Raw genomic sequence first — 17498 nt, 5'->3', positions numbered from 1 at the left:
AGCAAAGTTATAGGAAAGGCGGAGCTTGGGTGAAGGAGAACTTGAGCAGGAGTTGTAAAAGGCTAGTACTATGGGGAAGAGAAAGCAAGAGATGAGGGGGATTAAAATAAAGTCTGGTACTTGGTCGAGGACACTGGAGTACAAAGCATAAAGGTGGTCGAGATAGGCAGAATAGTGAAACCTCTTCTACATGAAGGTTGACCAAAGTTTTGCCTGAGCAATGGCTTGGGTATAAGAGAACACTGGTAGGTACGACTAATGCCAGCTAGTGAAGTAGACAGGAGATGTCCGAGTAGGGTCAGTAGTTAGGTGAGAGTAACGGCCAGCAGGAGTGGGTGTCGGCTGAGGGTCTTTCAAGCTTTAATCGATTTTGATGTGTCCTTGGAAGAATGTACATGTATTTGTCTGCTCCTGATGCAGGAAGTGATACTCAGGATCGCTGAACTCTTCCTCTTGTCTGAGTGTGTCTGTAAGCGTGTAGAGAAACATTGTGCAGCGCTGTCCCTCGAAAGTAAAGAAAGATCAACAGATCAGCTCTACAATCAACTCAGAGGACGCAGCAAATCAATGTGCCATTTTAGAAGGAAAGACATTACAGTTCTGGAAAAGTGGCAGACCAGTAACCAATGAATTTAAAGGTGTGTGGCAAAAAGTCGAAATGACAAACTCCACTGCAAGGGAGCACAAGGCATAAAGACGGAGCGAAGGCAGCTGGACATTTATGCGCCTCTATATGCTCCAGGATAGAATAACGGCATTCAGAAAAGCTGTAAGGGCCCAGGCACCAAGCACACCCACACCTGGGGGAGGGACAGGTTGCCAGAGCAGGATTGAGCGCCACTTTATGCAGTGACTTCCTGACAGCGCACAGTATTTACCGTTCTATTTTGCAGTACTGTAAACTGATTGTTAAACACTGTTACATACATCTTGCCATCTCTCCCTTCGTATCGCGGAGTCATTCGTTTTACTTTAGTTGAAACACAAGTTTCTACAGTGTCTCTGTGCAGCCAGCACCAGTTCCCCTTCGTAGTGTTTTGAATGCATAAACAAGCTTTTTTTTTAACCAGCCCATCTTTTAGTTAATTGAAAATAATTCCCATATAGGTAAAACATCCGTAGGATAGCTCTAATCGAGTACACGTACTGGCATAATGGCTCAGGGGCTTAACGCTCTCCGCTTACATATGCGGTTATCTGCATGTTAATAGTTCACATCCAATGGAGACTCAGCCTTCTATACTTCCAAGGTTGGCATATTCAGTACCATTACATTAGTTAATAGTAACACCTCGGGCCCTATTCACAGAACTAACTTAAGACAAAATCCTAAACTTAGTACCATTTTGGTATTCACAAAAGTCACTTACTCATTTTGGAATTCACAGAAGGCACTTACTCATTTCGGTATTCACATAAGTTAGGAGTCCTAACTTTAGGACTCCTAAATGCCTTCTGTGAATACCAAAAGTCTTAAAGTTAGAATTTTTCTCAGTTTAGGAGTAGTAAAGTTCGGACTCCTAACTTTACTACTCCTAAACTGAGAAAAATCCTAACTTTAAGACTTTCGGTATTCACAGAAGGCATTTAGGAATCCTAAAGTTAGGACTCCTAACTTCTGTGAATACCGAAATGAGTAAGTACCTTCTATGAATACCAAAATGGTAGTAAGTTTAGGATTTTGTCTTAAGTTAGTTCTGTGAATCGGGCCCCTCTTGTTTATTGCGCTTAGAAAAGGTCGAAATGAGGTATAAAGTGAACTATTTAAAAAAAATAGGTTTTTTTCATTTATAGATATCGTTTTCTTTTGTTGCAGCCGTTTCTTCCTTTATCTGACAGTGGCACCATTTATGACTCTGATGAAAGCATTCCAAGTGATGAAGATGAGGATGATGCTTTCTTTTCAGACACCCAAATTCAAGAGCACAAAGACTCAAATTCTTACAGGTCAGATAAAATTATATTATGATTTTATTTTAATATGTGTGCAATTAACCATTGAACATGAAATCGTTTTTTTATGGATCCTAAATTTCACCAAAGTTACATGTTTTTCTTCCTTTTCGGTTGCTATTTGAGTTCATATCAAATTGTTCAGAATAATTACATGTGCTAATCTTGAGTACCAAAATTTTCAAACAAAATCATGTTTCTAACAATGCAAGTTGCATACTTGTTCTAAGGGCATGTGATGCACTCCAAGGATTTAGGGCCCTGCCATTTCCAAAATCACAGGCCTTGCAACTGCAAAATTAACTTTTAGCTGTATAATACCCCTTTTATGGTTTGCAGAAGCCTGTCCCAATTCATAAGGGGTTTTGTGACAAATTCTGAGTTGCATTAGGGAGGGGGCGTGAAAGGATTGTGAATCTCAATGAAATATATCAATTTGGTCCAAATGCAAGAGCATGCACAAACCGTTAGGCGGTAATTAATTTGCAACCAGGAAGCTGTCCCTGGTTAGATTTGTCGGGTGCCTGTGGATTTGGGATTTATTTTTTATTTTTAAATAGGAGCATGGGTTTCTTAAAAAACAAAATGTAGTTTGAAAATGCGAACATAGGAATGTTGTTTTATGTTCATTGAGGGCCACAATCCTAGTGTTAGTAGCCAATCACATGGTCGAAAATAATGACCTGCTTAATTATTCATTAGACAAGTCATTCTACACACGCCTGCAACTTTGCAATGTGACCTATTAGTACATCAATGTTTCGGCCACTATTTGTGAACAGCTTTTTCAAACATCAAGGCTTTACTCCCAATAGTGTATATTTTACATAGTGTGTATGTATGTATATATATATATATGATACAAGCAAATAGTCTCCTGTTTTTCTAAAATTTTCTCAAACAAAATACGTTATTGTAAATAATCAACTCTCAGAGATTTTTTGTACTATACATCGATTTTTTAGCAGGGTACTACTTGTTATTTGGCAAAATACAATGAATCTTTTATGTTCATTAAGTAGGTGGGGTTTTCTCCTTTCTTTTGTGTATAGCACTATTTAAGACACGCCATTGGTTTAGCAGGTCATGTGATCAAGACCGGGGTGACCCGGTCGAAATGCGTTATGCTGTGGATGTCTCAACAACAATAAAGCACTGAATCTAAGAAGCTATCTGTGGTCCGTACCTGTTCTTTCCGCCCGCCTGGGGATTGGAGCTCAGAAGCAGGAATTGTTTTCTTATTGAATTGGGATGAAGTAAGGCTGTCTTCGTCCATCACAGACCCTCTCCCCGCAAGCAGGCTGTCTGGCTTCAGTCGACATCGCGGAAGCGATACACCAAGTAACCCGGAAGGAGTTTTTCCCGGTCAGCCCCTGTCAGCTAGTCAGTTTGAGAGCAGCGCACCGGTGGTTGCAGCGGAGATCCCCGCTGATCTACGGAGTCGCAGGACGCCGAGGGAGGCAGGTGGGCTCCATTACGGTAAGCCGTACGCGCTCATATAACGAAGCATTACTGACGGGTGGAGAGATAACGCTATAACTCGACAAGTAAACTGGCTGTATTATTATCAACACTACGCCGGCTATACTTACGGTGCAATTTTGATATTGTTACATGCCATCATGATATCCACAGCAGACGTGCTACGAAACAGGGAAGCAGCGGCTGATGCCATGTTTGCTAACTTACCGGATGTTAGTGCAAATCCCAGTGATATTGAAACCAACATGGGAATGAGCACAAGAAATGATGTTAAAACACTACTTAAACAATTGGAAAAACATTTACGCAGTGAACTCACCAAGTGGTGGGAACATAAGTCTTTGGAAAAGTATGTGGAAGCAGGCAGAGTGCCTCGAGGTCTAAGAGTGCTCATCGCACCATCATTTGAAAACCCCAGTCCATCAATGCCCAAAGAATGGGCTTTAAACAATTTAGAAGCCTCCATGAACATGGTGAAAATACTTGTCAAATACGCCGTCACTGATAGAATGGAGATTTTAAAACAAATAGAATCACTAAATGAAAAACTGGAGGCACATGACCAACAAGAGGTGATAAAAAAGGCAGAGAAGAGATAGATGCCCGCCTTAAAAAACATGAGGAATCAATAAAAACAAGAAAAATATTTAAGTTTGCCAGAGACAAACATGATTATGAAACACGAAGGGTCTTCACATTCTCTCGCAAGTTTGACTCTGTCAAAAGAAAAGCTATTTTTAACAAAACTTCATCAAGTGAACAGACTCAACACTTCATAGTGAACTGATACGCTTAAACATAATTACAAGTTTTCAATCCACCGTAGTTCATTGCTTCTTTTATTCAAAAGCGTGATTCATAGACGAGTGTGGAACTTCACATAACATTGTATGTAGTACTGAAACTCGGAGTTTGTTGTTCCCAATGCATTTCGGGTGCATCCTACACCCTTCGTCAGGGGAAATCTACAGAAAACATACATATACTGAATTAGTAAAATTACATAATTGTTTTAATGTGATGACCGGTCTCTCATTTGCCGGGAAAAACTAAGAGATTGACATTATATACAAAGGGTATCTTGCACAGCGAAAATAATATCACAATCAGTATTTTTAGTTGTGACCTGACAAACATGCCCAGTAAGGAAACTTAAATAAACCTGAAAAAGAAAAACAGTGAAAAAAAGATTTGCAAGGAAAGATTGGAAAAGTGACCATAAACCACATGGCAGTGTGTTAGATAAATGTAGGAACTATATGCACCGATCCTATGTAAGTTATACAAAGAATCCAATCTAATTAGAAATGCCTATTTAAGTTGATTAGACGGTGTAGAAACAGGAAGGTGAGGTGCACGTTTTTGATTCACACTAGTGGTGAAGGTCTAGGGTGATTTGTAATTCCATTGTAGTAGTAACAGTGAGGTTTTTTCAACGTTTCTTGACAGGACAACCTTGGGTGTTTGTTGCATACAAGATAACACTCGTCTCGATATGCATTTGAAATTCAGATAGGTAAGCCAAGAGTCTTTTGGTAGTCCAATAATAGCCCTCTTCTTGCAATTTTGGCCAGATCACTCTGATTTGGCAATTTATTTTTCACAGATATTCCACGCGCTTATCGCGCCACAAGTACTGGATTTGCGGTATTGGCAATTAAAGAAACTATCGAGCCCATGGGCGACAAACATAGAGTTGAAAGTACTCGTGAGCAACACGTCCTCTCTGCATCAAAAAACACATGTTCACGGAAATAATGTGAGAATTACCAAAGTTAAGGTGTGCACCCCCCGCGCTACAAAGCTATATAGATTAGATCTGAACTTACATGAAAGACGGATGCCACCCCAGGTATCTTATCAGCAGTATTCCCTATGGGGAGTTCCTCAGAATGAAAAGAATTTGCAGTACTGTAGCTGATCGTAAATCCTATCAGGCTGAGGCATTTCAAAGGTTTTTACTACGAGGTTACACTAGTAAGGCTTTACTAACTCCTCTAACAAAGGCTAATGCACACAATTTACCAGTAGTCACAACTGACCATACTGAGCTAGCTACAACAAATGTCAATCCAGGTGAACACAACATAATAAGACTTATAACTACTTACAGTGATCAAGAACATCAGATAAGAAAAATCATATTGAACAACTGGCACATTGTTAAAACTGACCTTACTCTTTCTCATATACTTCCCGATTCCCCCTCTATCACATTTCGCAGAGTCCCTCTATGCGGGACACTTTAGTGAGAACCAGTCCAGAAGTTATATAAGCACCTACTTCCTGGTTATCTCCTAAAACAGGCTTCTTTAAATGCAATGTTTGCAGAGCCTGCACATTTGGTATTAACAAACAAGAGTACACGGATGCTTTTGATCCTGAACCCTTACAAATCAAGGGTCATTTCACATGCCACACTGAGTTTGCGGTCTACATACTTGAATGTACTTGTCAGTTAAGGTATGTGGAAAGCACGAAATTGCAGGTATTTAACCGTATCCTGCAACATCTATGTGCTATTGTCAATACAGATCACAACTACCCTGTTGCACGACACTTCAGTCTGGTACATAATAACAATCTCAAAGATCTCACTTGCTATGTCATCGATGCAGTTCCAAAATTACCTAGAGGAGGGAACAGGGAAAGGAGGTTACGCCAGATGGAATCACAATGCATATTGACACTGGATACTAAGATGCCTAATGGGCTGAACATGGGTGAAGACTTACACAATTTTTTGTAATTCATTTTTAGTCCATGAAACATATTTGATAGACTATGTTGTGCATCTCTACATGGCTTTTTATTGATACAGATGGATTTATTTTATGTGTGCACATGGTTTTTTCGTATCTTATATATTAGTGAAATTTTTTAGCCAATATTTGAGACTTGGTTTCCTATCCCCGTTTTAGTTCAGTTTTAACCATTCATTTTGGTCTTAACTGGCGCAATGGGAATTTTAGAGTACTTGGTTTTTAGTTGGTTATTAATAGGTTCACATTATGAATGAATTGTATGCAAACCAATATTTGTGCACATGTTTACACTAAGTCTAGATCAACCCCTTCGCCACTAGGCCTTCCCCCCCTGTGCTAAGCCTTTTTTGGGCTATTTGGTGCAGTTCGCGCTTAGACCCCTGTAACTTTTTGACCACATAAGGTATCCACGGCAAATTTGCGTCCTTTTCTTCCAACATCATGGCGATTCTAAACGTACCCAGGGTTTGTGGATTCCCCTGGAGGGGTCCCAGAAATTAGTCAAAATACAGTATTTTTTTTTTTTTTGGGGGGGTGGGGGGGGAGTGGGAAAAACGGGCTGCAAATGAAAGCGTCTGGGTTTTTCTCTGCAAATGGTATCAAAAAAGGGTTTGTGTGGCTGAAATCACCATTTTCCCAGCTTTTAGGGAATGACAGACTTTTGTCAGAAAACCAACATTTTATACACAGTTTTGGCATTTTTCTGGGACATAGCCTATTTTTGCTATTTTTGTGCTTTCAACCTCCTTCCAGTTAATGGTAGAAATGGGTGTGAAAGCAATAATGGATCCTGGAAAGCTATACATTTTAGAAAAGTAGATACAATTCTGAATTCAGCAAGGGGTCATTTTTGTAGCTCCATCAAGGTTTCTTTATAGAAACTAACAGGTAAATGTAGGAAAAATTGAAAATTAGCTGAAAAAAACAGCCTTTTGTGTCAACGTTTTTACCTGTAACTTCTTCTAATTATGACAGCTCTTTGAAAGCAATATATCGTTACATCCGCTGGACCTTCCTGGTTGTGGGGATATATAGGACTTATTGGTTCACCAAGAACCTGACGAACCCAGAGTCAAAAACTGAGCAGCAATTTGCAATGGTTTTTTATTATGTTCCGGGTATGTAGCAATTATTGTGGGAAAATGTATACATGGAAAAATCGGTATGAGAGACACCTATGTATTTCTGAAATGGGAACAAATTATAGAGTTTAGAAACAGTACATTTGCACATTTTCGAAATTGGGAATACTCCTACTAGCATGAGAATTATCGGTCATTTTTCAAAATGACTTCTATTTTTCTGTCATTTGGAAGGCAGAAATGCATCAAAAATCAATAGGTAATAACAGTTGCTGTACAAATCAGAATTACCCTAAGTCTCTCGATAAAAATGGTACCTCACTTGTGTGGGTAGGCATAGTGCCCACGACAGGAAATGGCTCAAAACCCAACGTGAACACACCCCATTTTCACAATGAAAATTTACCCTTTTTTTGTGAAGTGTCTAGCTGTAGTTTTTGAACCATAGGTCTGCCTGGACCTCGGGAAACCTAGCAAACCTATATATTTTTGAAAACTAGACCTCCATGGGAATCCAGGATGGGGAGACTTGACTGCCTCCCACCAGGTTTTGTTACCCAGAATCCCTTGCAAACCTAAATAATTGTAAAAAAAAACAAATTTTTCCCACATTTCTGTGGCGGAAAGTTCCAGAATCTGCGTGGATTCACAAGTTTCCACCCACCCCGCTTTCCCCAAAGTCTTACGAGAAAAATTGTACCTCACTTGTGCGGGTCGGCCTAGTGCCCGCGACAGGAAACAGCGTGGTCACACCTCAATTTGGCACTGAAAAATGACCTTTTTTGGCAAAATGCCTAGCTGTAGTTTTTGAACCCTAGCTCTGCCGGCACCTAGGGTAGCCTTCCAAACTCGTACATTTCTGAAAACTAAACACCTGGGGGCTTCCTGTGAGGTATGGCTTGCGTGGATCCCCCAACGTTTCCTTACCCAGAATCCCCTGCAAACCTCAATTTTAGCTGAAAAAAATCACTTTTTTCACACATTTTTGTGTGGGAAAGTTGTGGCATCACCGGGCTCACACAAATTTCCCACCACCCAGCGTTCCCCCAGGTCTCCCGGTAAAAATGGTGCCTCACTTGTGTGGGGGGGGGGGGGTAGGGGAAGGTCTTTCCCTGCCTTCCCCAGAACAAATACGCCCATCGATCACCCACGGGGAGAGCGCCAGCGCTTCCCCCGTGGATGGGTGCCATGACGAGCTGGGCTCGTCATGAGCCACGGCGACTGTATGCTCATGACAAGCCCAGCTCGTCATGAGCATACAAGGGGTTAAGCTCATATTGTATTTATACCATATTTATATTTATATTCATGTTTATATATTTATAGGTATATTTATATCTGTATTGATTTTATGATCAAAGCATTACCTTCATAGGATCTATGAGAGCGAGTTTTGCACATTGTTTATCTGATCGTATTCCGGACTCTGTCATTTCTAGGTTCTGCTATTTCCTGGTACTGTATTTTGTATATTCTTACGATATTACATAATATGATAGTAGCTTTTTTTTTTTTGCACATGGTTTTGCTGTATACAATATTGTGTAACTAGGCTTAGTTACTATCAATAGTTGCCTATGTGACTAAGATTCTCCATACTTTGGACTCACTCATTTGTTTATAGATCCAATAGGAATTTGCAACCTATATATTTCATAGCAATTTTTGAAACAGCTGCTTATTCCCTGTTATTTGGAAATTTTAATTCTATATGTGTCACACACAGCACTTTCTTCCACTTGCACTTTGTTGAACCCCCTACTGATACTGACGTATGGAATGTACATTAGTACATAAAGAGATGATGTAATTCCTGATGGTATTTTGCGCACGATTAATTCTGGCCACTAGGCCGTATGATACAAGAAAACAGTCTCCTGTTTTGCAAAAATTTTCTCAAACAAAATACTTTATTGTAAATAATCAACTCTGAGATTTTTTGTACTATACATCGATTTTTTTAGTAGGGTACAACTTGTTATTTGGCCAAATACAATGTATCTTTTATGTCCATTAAGTAGGTGGGGTTTTCTCCTTTCTTTTGTGTATAGCACTATTTAAGACACGCCATTGGTTTAGCACGTCATGTGATCAAGACCGGGGTGAACCGGTCGAAACGCGTCATGCTGTGGATGTCTCAACAACAATAAAGCACTGAATCTAAGAAGCTGTCTGTGGTCCGTACCTGTTCTTTCCGCCCGCCTGGGGATTGGAGCCCAGAAGCAGGAGATATATATATATATATATATATACATATATCTCCTAGTTTCCATAAGAAAAGCTTTTTTTCACTTGCCTAAATCTTGGGTGCCATTTGAGAATCTTCACACAATTTCCCCCCAAAAAGTGCTGTAGTGTATCTTGTTGCGCATGGAAAGTTTCTGGCAATCCGTGAAGCAGGGACTAAGAAAAATGGATTTGAAAAAAGGGTGCGCTTTCCATGTTTATTCCCATAAGACCTGTCAACACGACTACAGCCCGAACTGCTGGATGGAATTACACCAAATTTGGTAGAAAGGTATATTTGGTTACGCATATTGTGCTTTTTGATATTTGGTGTAAATCCGTTCAAATAGATTTTGAGAAATGTAAGAAGAAAGAGTTAGTGATATCTGTGGCCGTGTATATTTGTGGAGACACCTTGGTTAATTGTGACAATGTGAGCCAAAAGCAATGCTGTGATTGGCTGGCCGCAACCTGAAGAGAAAGTTGCGACTGCCATTTTATGGATCGGGGAACAGTTCCCAAGGCTGAAGAGTTCTGTGAAAGCTGATATAAGGGGTTAGGGTGGAGGTACTCCGACCCCATTTTTGACAAATGGGGATGTTAATGACACAAGTTATGTGTCCAAAATAAATTTGTCTGATTACGTGCAATATTTGCGATGACACTGCTATCGCCAGCATGGCTCCCATGAAATGCCACCGTGATTTCACGACAGTAGTGGCGATTTTGCGATTATTGGTAAAATGTTAAAAAAATATATATATTTTCACACACTCACCCTGACTTTTATTTAGGCACTCACACACTCAGTTACAGACACCTATGAACCCAGTGCCACATCCATTCAGAAACTCATACACCCACTCATAGTCACACTATGACACTGACACACCCATTTACAGACATTGTCAAAAACTACTTATTCACTCATCTATCCACCACTCATGTACTCATTCAATCACCCATGCACAACTTATGCACTCATTCTAATATTCATGCACCACTCAGTCATCTTTACACCACTCATACTCTCATTCAATCATCCATGTACTACTCATCCAATCATTCATGCACTTCTCATTGAATCATCTATGCACCATTGATGTAGTCATCCAGTTATCCATGCATAACTCATGCACACATTCAACCATCCATGCGCCACTCATTCAATTCAAGCACCGCTCATGCACTCATTCTAATATCCAGGTACCACTCATACACATCACATCATCCATACACCACCTACACCCTCATTCAATCATGCATGCGCCACTCATGCACTCATTCAATCATGCATGTACCACTCATGAACTCATTTAATCATACATGCACCACTCATTCAATCATCCATGCACCACTCATCCTCATTCAAGCATGTATGCACCAATCACTAAAAGAAACCAAAGGTTACAGGGATGTTCTAGTTAGGTGTGACCGCTCAGCCCTCCACAGGGCTTGGTCGCCCCACTCACTGCTGCTGCTCCTGCCTGCCTTTGCCTCCTCCTGCCTGCAGATTCCTTCGCTCGCTGCCCGCTGCTCCTGGGAATTTCCCGCTGCTCCTGGGAATTTCCCGCTGCTCCTGGGAATTTCCCGCTGCCCGCTGCTTCTTGGAATTTCCCGACGCTGCCTCCCTGCGGCCCCGCCCCCCTGTGATTCCATTCGCCGCCCCGCTCCCGCCACCCAGCTGCTCCTCCCTCCCGGCTCCTTACTTATGACGCCCCCAGAGCGACCGCGCAGCGGACGCGCGCAGCGGGAGCGCCAATTGAGCGCCGAAGGTGCGCCACAGGTAAGCCCGTCTGCGCCCGTCCGCGCCTGGACCGCGCCCAGCGCCAGACCCCCTGGTCCTCGCCCTCGCCAGCACACCCTGCACATCTACGACGCCAAAACCCTCCACGCACTCAACGCCGGCCGAAACACCGCCTGCTACCGAGCCACCCCAAGACGCACCCACATACCCTTCACCTGCCTGACCTGCCGCTTCACCGGCTTCCGACCCAACACCGCACCTGCTAAACCGAGCCCCAGCAACAAACACCTGATGTGCATCCTGCTCAACACCCGCTCCGTTCACAGGCATGCTGTCGAACTCTGGAACCTCCTCGACTCGACAGCACCAGACATCGCCTTCCTGACGGAAACCTGGATGAACGCCTCCTCAGTGCCCAACGTCGCCATCGCCGTCCCAGAAGGCTACAAAATCACCCGGAAGGACCGCGTCAACCAGACAGGAGGAGGCATCGCCATCATCCACAAGAACACCATCCGCATCACGACCAACTCCGATGACACCTTCACCTCCGCCGAACACCTCCACTTCCAGATACACACTGACCCCAAGACCACGCTCAGAGGCACCCTCGTCTACAGACCACCGGGACCACGCACACAGTTCAGTGAAGACATCACAGACTTCGTCAGCCCGCACGCCATCAATTCCACCGACTACATCCTCCTGGGGGACCTCAACTTCCACCTGGAGGACAACAAGGACCGCAACACCACTGCTCTGCTGGACAACCTGGCCAACCTCGGACTCAAGCAACTGGTAACCACCCCCACCCACTACGCCGGCCACACGCTTGACCCAGTCTTCTCATCCAGCAAATACGTCACCTTCAGCCACTCCACCAATCTCCAGTGGACTGACCACAGCTGCGTCCACTTCAGCTTCAGTAAAACGACGACCCACCACCACCCTCAACAAGCCCCCCGCAGGAGCTGGAACAAGATCACCGGCGACCAGCTCACCACCTTCCTCAGTCAGAACCCCCCACCAGCTCAACGGACCCCAACGAAGCCGCCAACAACCTCACACAGTGGATCACCAACTGCGCAGACGCCCTCGCACCACTGAAGAAGAACCCCCCCAGCAGACGCGGCAGCAAGAAAGCCTCCTGGTTCACCGACGAGCTCATCACCTCCAAGAAGAACTGCCGCTCCCTGGAGAACACCTGGCGCACCAACCAGACCACAGACCACAGACAACATGACGGCCCTCAAACACGCCACCCGCAAACACCACCAACTGATCCGCGCCACAAAGAAGACAGCCTTCAAGGAACGACTGGACAACAACACCCACACCAGCAAGGAACTCTAAAGCATCGTCAAAGAGCTCTCCAACCCCGACGCCGGAAACAATGACATCACTCCCTCGCAAGACCTCTGCGACTCCTTTGCAGCCTTCTTCCACGACAAGATCGCCAACATTCACAACAGCTTCGGCCCACCAACCACGAACCCCACCACCGAACCGATGCCCCCCACCGCCACCCTCCGCACCTGGACCCCAGTCAGCACCGAAGACACAACACGCACAATGAACACCATCCACTCCGGATCCCCTACGGACCCCTGCCCACACCACATCTTCAACACGGCCGACCACATCATCGCACCCCACCTCCGCGACATCATCAACGCCTCCTTCAACAACGCCACCTTCCCGGAGTGCTGGAAACACGCCGAGATCAGTGCCCTGCTGAAGAAACCAACTGCAGACCCCTCCGACCTCAAGAACTACCGCCCCATCTCGCTCCTCCCGTTTCCTGCTAAAGTCATCGAGAAGACCGTCAACAGACAGCTAGCCGCCTTCCTTGAGACCAACGGATCCCTCGACCACTCGCAATCCGGCTTCCGAGCCAACCACAGCACGGAGACCGCCCTCATCGCAGCCACAGACGACATCAGATCCCTAATGGACAACGGGGAAACTGCGGCCCTCATCCTCCTGGACCTCTCCGCAGCGTTCGACACTGTCTGCCACCGCACCCTGGTACAGCGCCTGAACAACACCGGCATCCAGGAGAAGGCCCTGGAGTGGATCACCTCATTCCTCGCCGGAAGAACCCAGAGGGTCCGCCTCCCCCCGTTCCGGTCAGCAGCCACCGAAGTCATCTGCGGCGTTCCACAAGGGTCATCGCTCAGCCCCACCCTCTTCAACGTCTACATGAGCCCCCTCGCAACCATCGCACGTCAACACAACCTCAAGATCATCACCTACGCCGACGACACCCAGCTGATCCTCTCCCTCACCAGCGACCCGGACGCCGCCAGAGCCAGCCTACACGAAGGGATGAAAGACGTCGCCGAATGGATGAACAGCCGCCTGAAACTGAACTCAGACAAGACGGAGGTCCTCACCCTGGGATCATCACCCTCCGCCTGGGACGACTCCTTGTGGCCCCCCGCCCTGGGAGCCACCCCCAAGCCAACGGACCACGCACGCAACCTAGGCTTCATCCTGGACTCCTCCCTCTCGATGACCAGACAAGTCAACGCCGTCTCGTCTTCATGCTTCAACACCCTGCGCATGCTTCAAAAGATCTTCCGGTGGATTCCCACCGAGACCAGGAAGACGGTCGCCCAGGCCCTCGTCACCAGTCGGCTGGACTACGGGAACGCCCTCTACGCCGGTACCGCCGCCAAACTCCAGAAGAAATTCCAACGGATCCAGAACGCCTCAGCACGACTCATCCTGGACATCCCCCGACACAGCCACATCTCCGGACACCTGAGAGACCTGCACTGGCTCCCCGTCAACAAAAGAATCACGTTCCGACTCCTCACCCACGCACACAAGTCCCTCCACGACCTGGGCCCCAAGTTCCTCAACAGCCGCCTGACCTTCCACAAGCCCACCCGCCAGCTCCGCTCCGCCAGCCTCGCTCGCGCCACCGTCCCCCGCATCCGCAGAGCCACCACCGGAGGAAGATCCTTCTCCTACCTGGCAGCCAAGACATGGAACTCCCTCCCCATCCACCTCCGGACAACGCAAGACCATCTCGCCTTCAGGAATCAACACAAGACCTGGCTGTTCGAGCAGTAGCATTCCCTCCCCCCCCCCCCAGCGCCTTGAGATCCTCCCGGTGAGCAGTGCGCTATACAAATGCCTATGATTGATTGATTGATTCCTTGCCGGAAGAACCCAGAGAGTATGACCTCCCCCCGTTCCGGTCAGCGGCCACCGAAGTCATCTGCGGCGTTCCACAGGGGTCATCGCTCAGCCCCACCCTCTTCAACGTCTACATGAGCCCCCTCGCAACCATCGCACGTCAACACAACCTCAAGATCATCACCTATGCCGATGACACCCAGCTGATCCTCTCCCTCACCAGCGACCCGGACACCGCCAGAGCCAGCCTACAGGAAGGGATGAAAGACGTCGCCGAATGGATGAAGAACAGCCGCCTGAAACTGAACTCAGACAAGACGGAGGTCCTCATCCTGGGATCATCACCCTCCGCCTGGGACGACTCCTGGTGGCCCCCCGCCCTGAGAGCCACCCCCAAGCCAACAGACCACGCACGCAACCTAGGCTTCATCCTGGACTCCTCCCTCTCGTTGACCAGACAAGTCAACGCCATCTCGTCTTCATGCTTCAACACCCTGCGCATGCTTAGAAAGATCTTCCGGTGGATCCCCACCGAGACCAGGAAGACGGTCACCCAGGCCCTCGTTACCAGTCGGCTGGACTACGGGAACGCCCTCTACGCCGGCACCGCCGCCAAACTCCAGAAGAAACTCCAACGGATCCAGAACGCCTCAGCACGACTCATCCTGGACATCCCCCGACACAGCCACATCTCCGGACACCTGAGAGACCTGCACTGGCTCCCGGTCAACAAAAGAATCACGTTCCGACTCCTCACCCGCGCACTCAAGGCCCTCCACGACCTGGGCCCCAAGTTCCTCAACAGCCGCCTGACCTTCCACAAGCCCACCCACCAGCTCCGCTCCGCCAGCCTCGCTCTCGCCACCGTCCCCCGCATCCGCAGAGCCACCACCGGAGGAAGATCCTTCTCCTACCTGGCAGCCAAGACATGGAACTCCCTCCCCATCCACCTCCGGACAACGCAAGACCATCTCGCCTTCAGGAAGCAACTCAGGACCCGGCTGTTCGAGCAGTAGCGTTCGCCCCCCCCCCCCCCCACCCCACCCCCCAGCGCCTTGAGACCCTCCGGGTGAGCAGTGCGCTATACAAATGCCTATGATTGATTGATTGATTGATTGATTTAAAAAACAACATAGATATTCACCGGGAAAAAAGGTTACAGGGACATTATAGTGAGGCTCAGGTTTCACTTGTACAAAGCCTAAGAAATTCAGCAGTTATAGTTACCTGAGCTAACTACAATTCATACCCCACAATGCTCTGCTTATGACCTCACATATTACATCACTCATGACATGGTCAGTGACATCACCGATGACATCTCAAATGACATCACAGATGACATCACTCTCGATACCATCCATTGAACCACTTACACTCCTATACACCATCTCATACATCCACTATCACACAACCACTGACATACCCATTCACAGGCCCATAGAAACACACCTACTCGCTGAGCAATCGAGGCAGTCACACATAAACTCACCCATACACCCACTAACACATCCAGGAACTCACATAAACAGTCACTCCTGCACCTACTCAATTAACAATAAAGGCACTCACACATGAAGACATACAGACACTTACATACCTGCACATACACCTATACAACCACTGACACACTGAGTCAGTCACCCATACACCTACTCACACACGTACTCACTCACCTATACAGTCACTCATATGGCCATTCACTCATCCATACAGCTACTCACAAACACATACAAACACTTACTCATCCGTGTACCAACACATGTATTCACTCACTACGACAAGCAGATAGTCTCCCATTCAACCTCACTCACACTAGCTTACCGAAATAGCACTCACACACCCATTCACTCACCCATATATCCACTCACACACCCTGTTAGTCACTGATAAACCCTGTTACATATCCATTCATGCACCTGGACAACCACTCATGTACCCTGTTATTCACCAATACAGACACTTGGGTACCTCCACAGCCAACATTCACCCACTCATGCAGTCTCACATGCCCCATTTACAGCCATTGACACACCGGCACACTCATTCAGACAGCCACTCATTCACTTAGACAGCCACATACACACCTACTCTTGCACCAATACTAATACTCTCACAGCCACTCACTTACTCATACACTAACTCATACATTTCTCTCACATACCCACTCACTCTTCTATACACCATATACACACCCACTGACTCACCCATACAAACACTCCTACAGCTATTTACCTTACTATATATATTTAACCCTCAGTGAGTTTTAGAAATCACTAACAATAACTAGATGATAATCAGTGATGTCATCAGTAATGTCATTTGAGATGTTATAGGTGATGTCATTTGAGATGACATCAGTGATGTCACGGACCATGTCATGAGTGAAGTAATATATTAGGTCAAACGCAGTGCATTGCAGGGGCGTGAGTTATAGTTAGCTCAGGTAACTATAACTGCTGAATTTCTATGGTTTTGTACTAGTGAAATGTGAGCCTAACTGTAATGTCCCTGTAACATTTGATTTTTTTCAATGAATATGTATGTATATATATATCTCCTTCTGTCAGTCGCCAGTAGGTAGTTAAAGTTAGTACCTAGTTTCCATAGGAAGAGTGTTTATTGTTTTGCCAATATCTTTGGCGCCATTTAACCAATCGTTGCGAAATGTTCAAAACTAATACAACGCTCACTTCAGCTGCTGTTTTGAAAGTTCTGTGGTGATCGGTCAAGTGGGGGCCAAGAAAAGGGAGGGTCCCAAAACACATTTTCCCCATCTTACTTACCACAGGAATTTTAGACACAACTACAGCCCGAACTGCTGAAGGGAATTATACCAAATTTGGCAGAAAGGTAACTGTTGTTGAAAATCATTTAATTAGTTTTGGAAATATTAATGGAAATCAAAATTTGTATATATAGGGACGGGGATCGTCATAGAATCTGACAGTCCCCGTGCTCAAATCTGATCGGCTGCCAACACCTCAACCAGGAACTGTTGGCAGCCATCTTAGGACTCATCTTCAGCCGAGTACCAAATATAAAGTTAGAAAAAAGAGAAGGGGGCAAGCTGGATCCATGACTCCCTCAAAAACA

At 45.8% G+C, this 17498-nt stretch overlaps 1 protein-coding gene across 3 annotated transcripts in view; it reads left to right on the top strand.

Moving 5' to 3' along the window:
• Nucleotides 1–17498, top strand: part of DMXL2 (Dmx like 2) — a 2034639-nt gene that overhangs the window by 1231674 nt on the left and 785467 nt on the right. For all 3 annotated transcript variants that reach the window (XM_085644194.1, XM_085644192.1, XM_085644193.1), the window contains exon 30: nucleotides 1817–1947. In XM_085644194.1, coding sequence (XP_085500320.1) covers nucleotides 1817–1947 — 131 coding nt within the window. The remainder of the gene's footprint in view (nucleotides 1–1816; nucleotides 1948–17498) is intronic.

This window comes from Triturus cristatus, chromosome 3_1 (genome assembly GCF_964204655.1).
Source record: "Triturus cristatus chromosome 3_1, aTriCri1.1, whole genome shotgun sequence".
Taxonomy (NCBI): Eukaryota; Metazoa; Chordata; class Amphibia; order Caudata; family Salamandridae; genus Triturus; species Triturus cristatus.
This window is presented reverse-complemented; position numbering and strand designations above follow the sequence as displayed.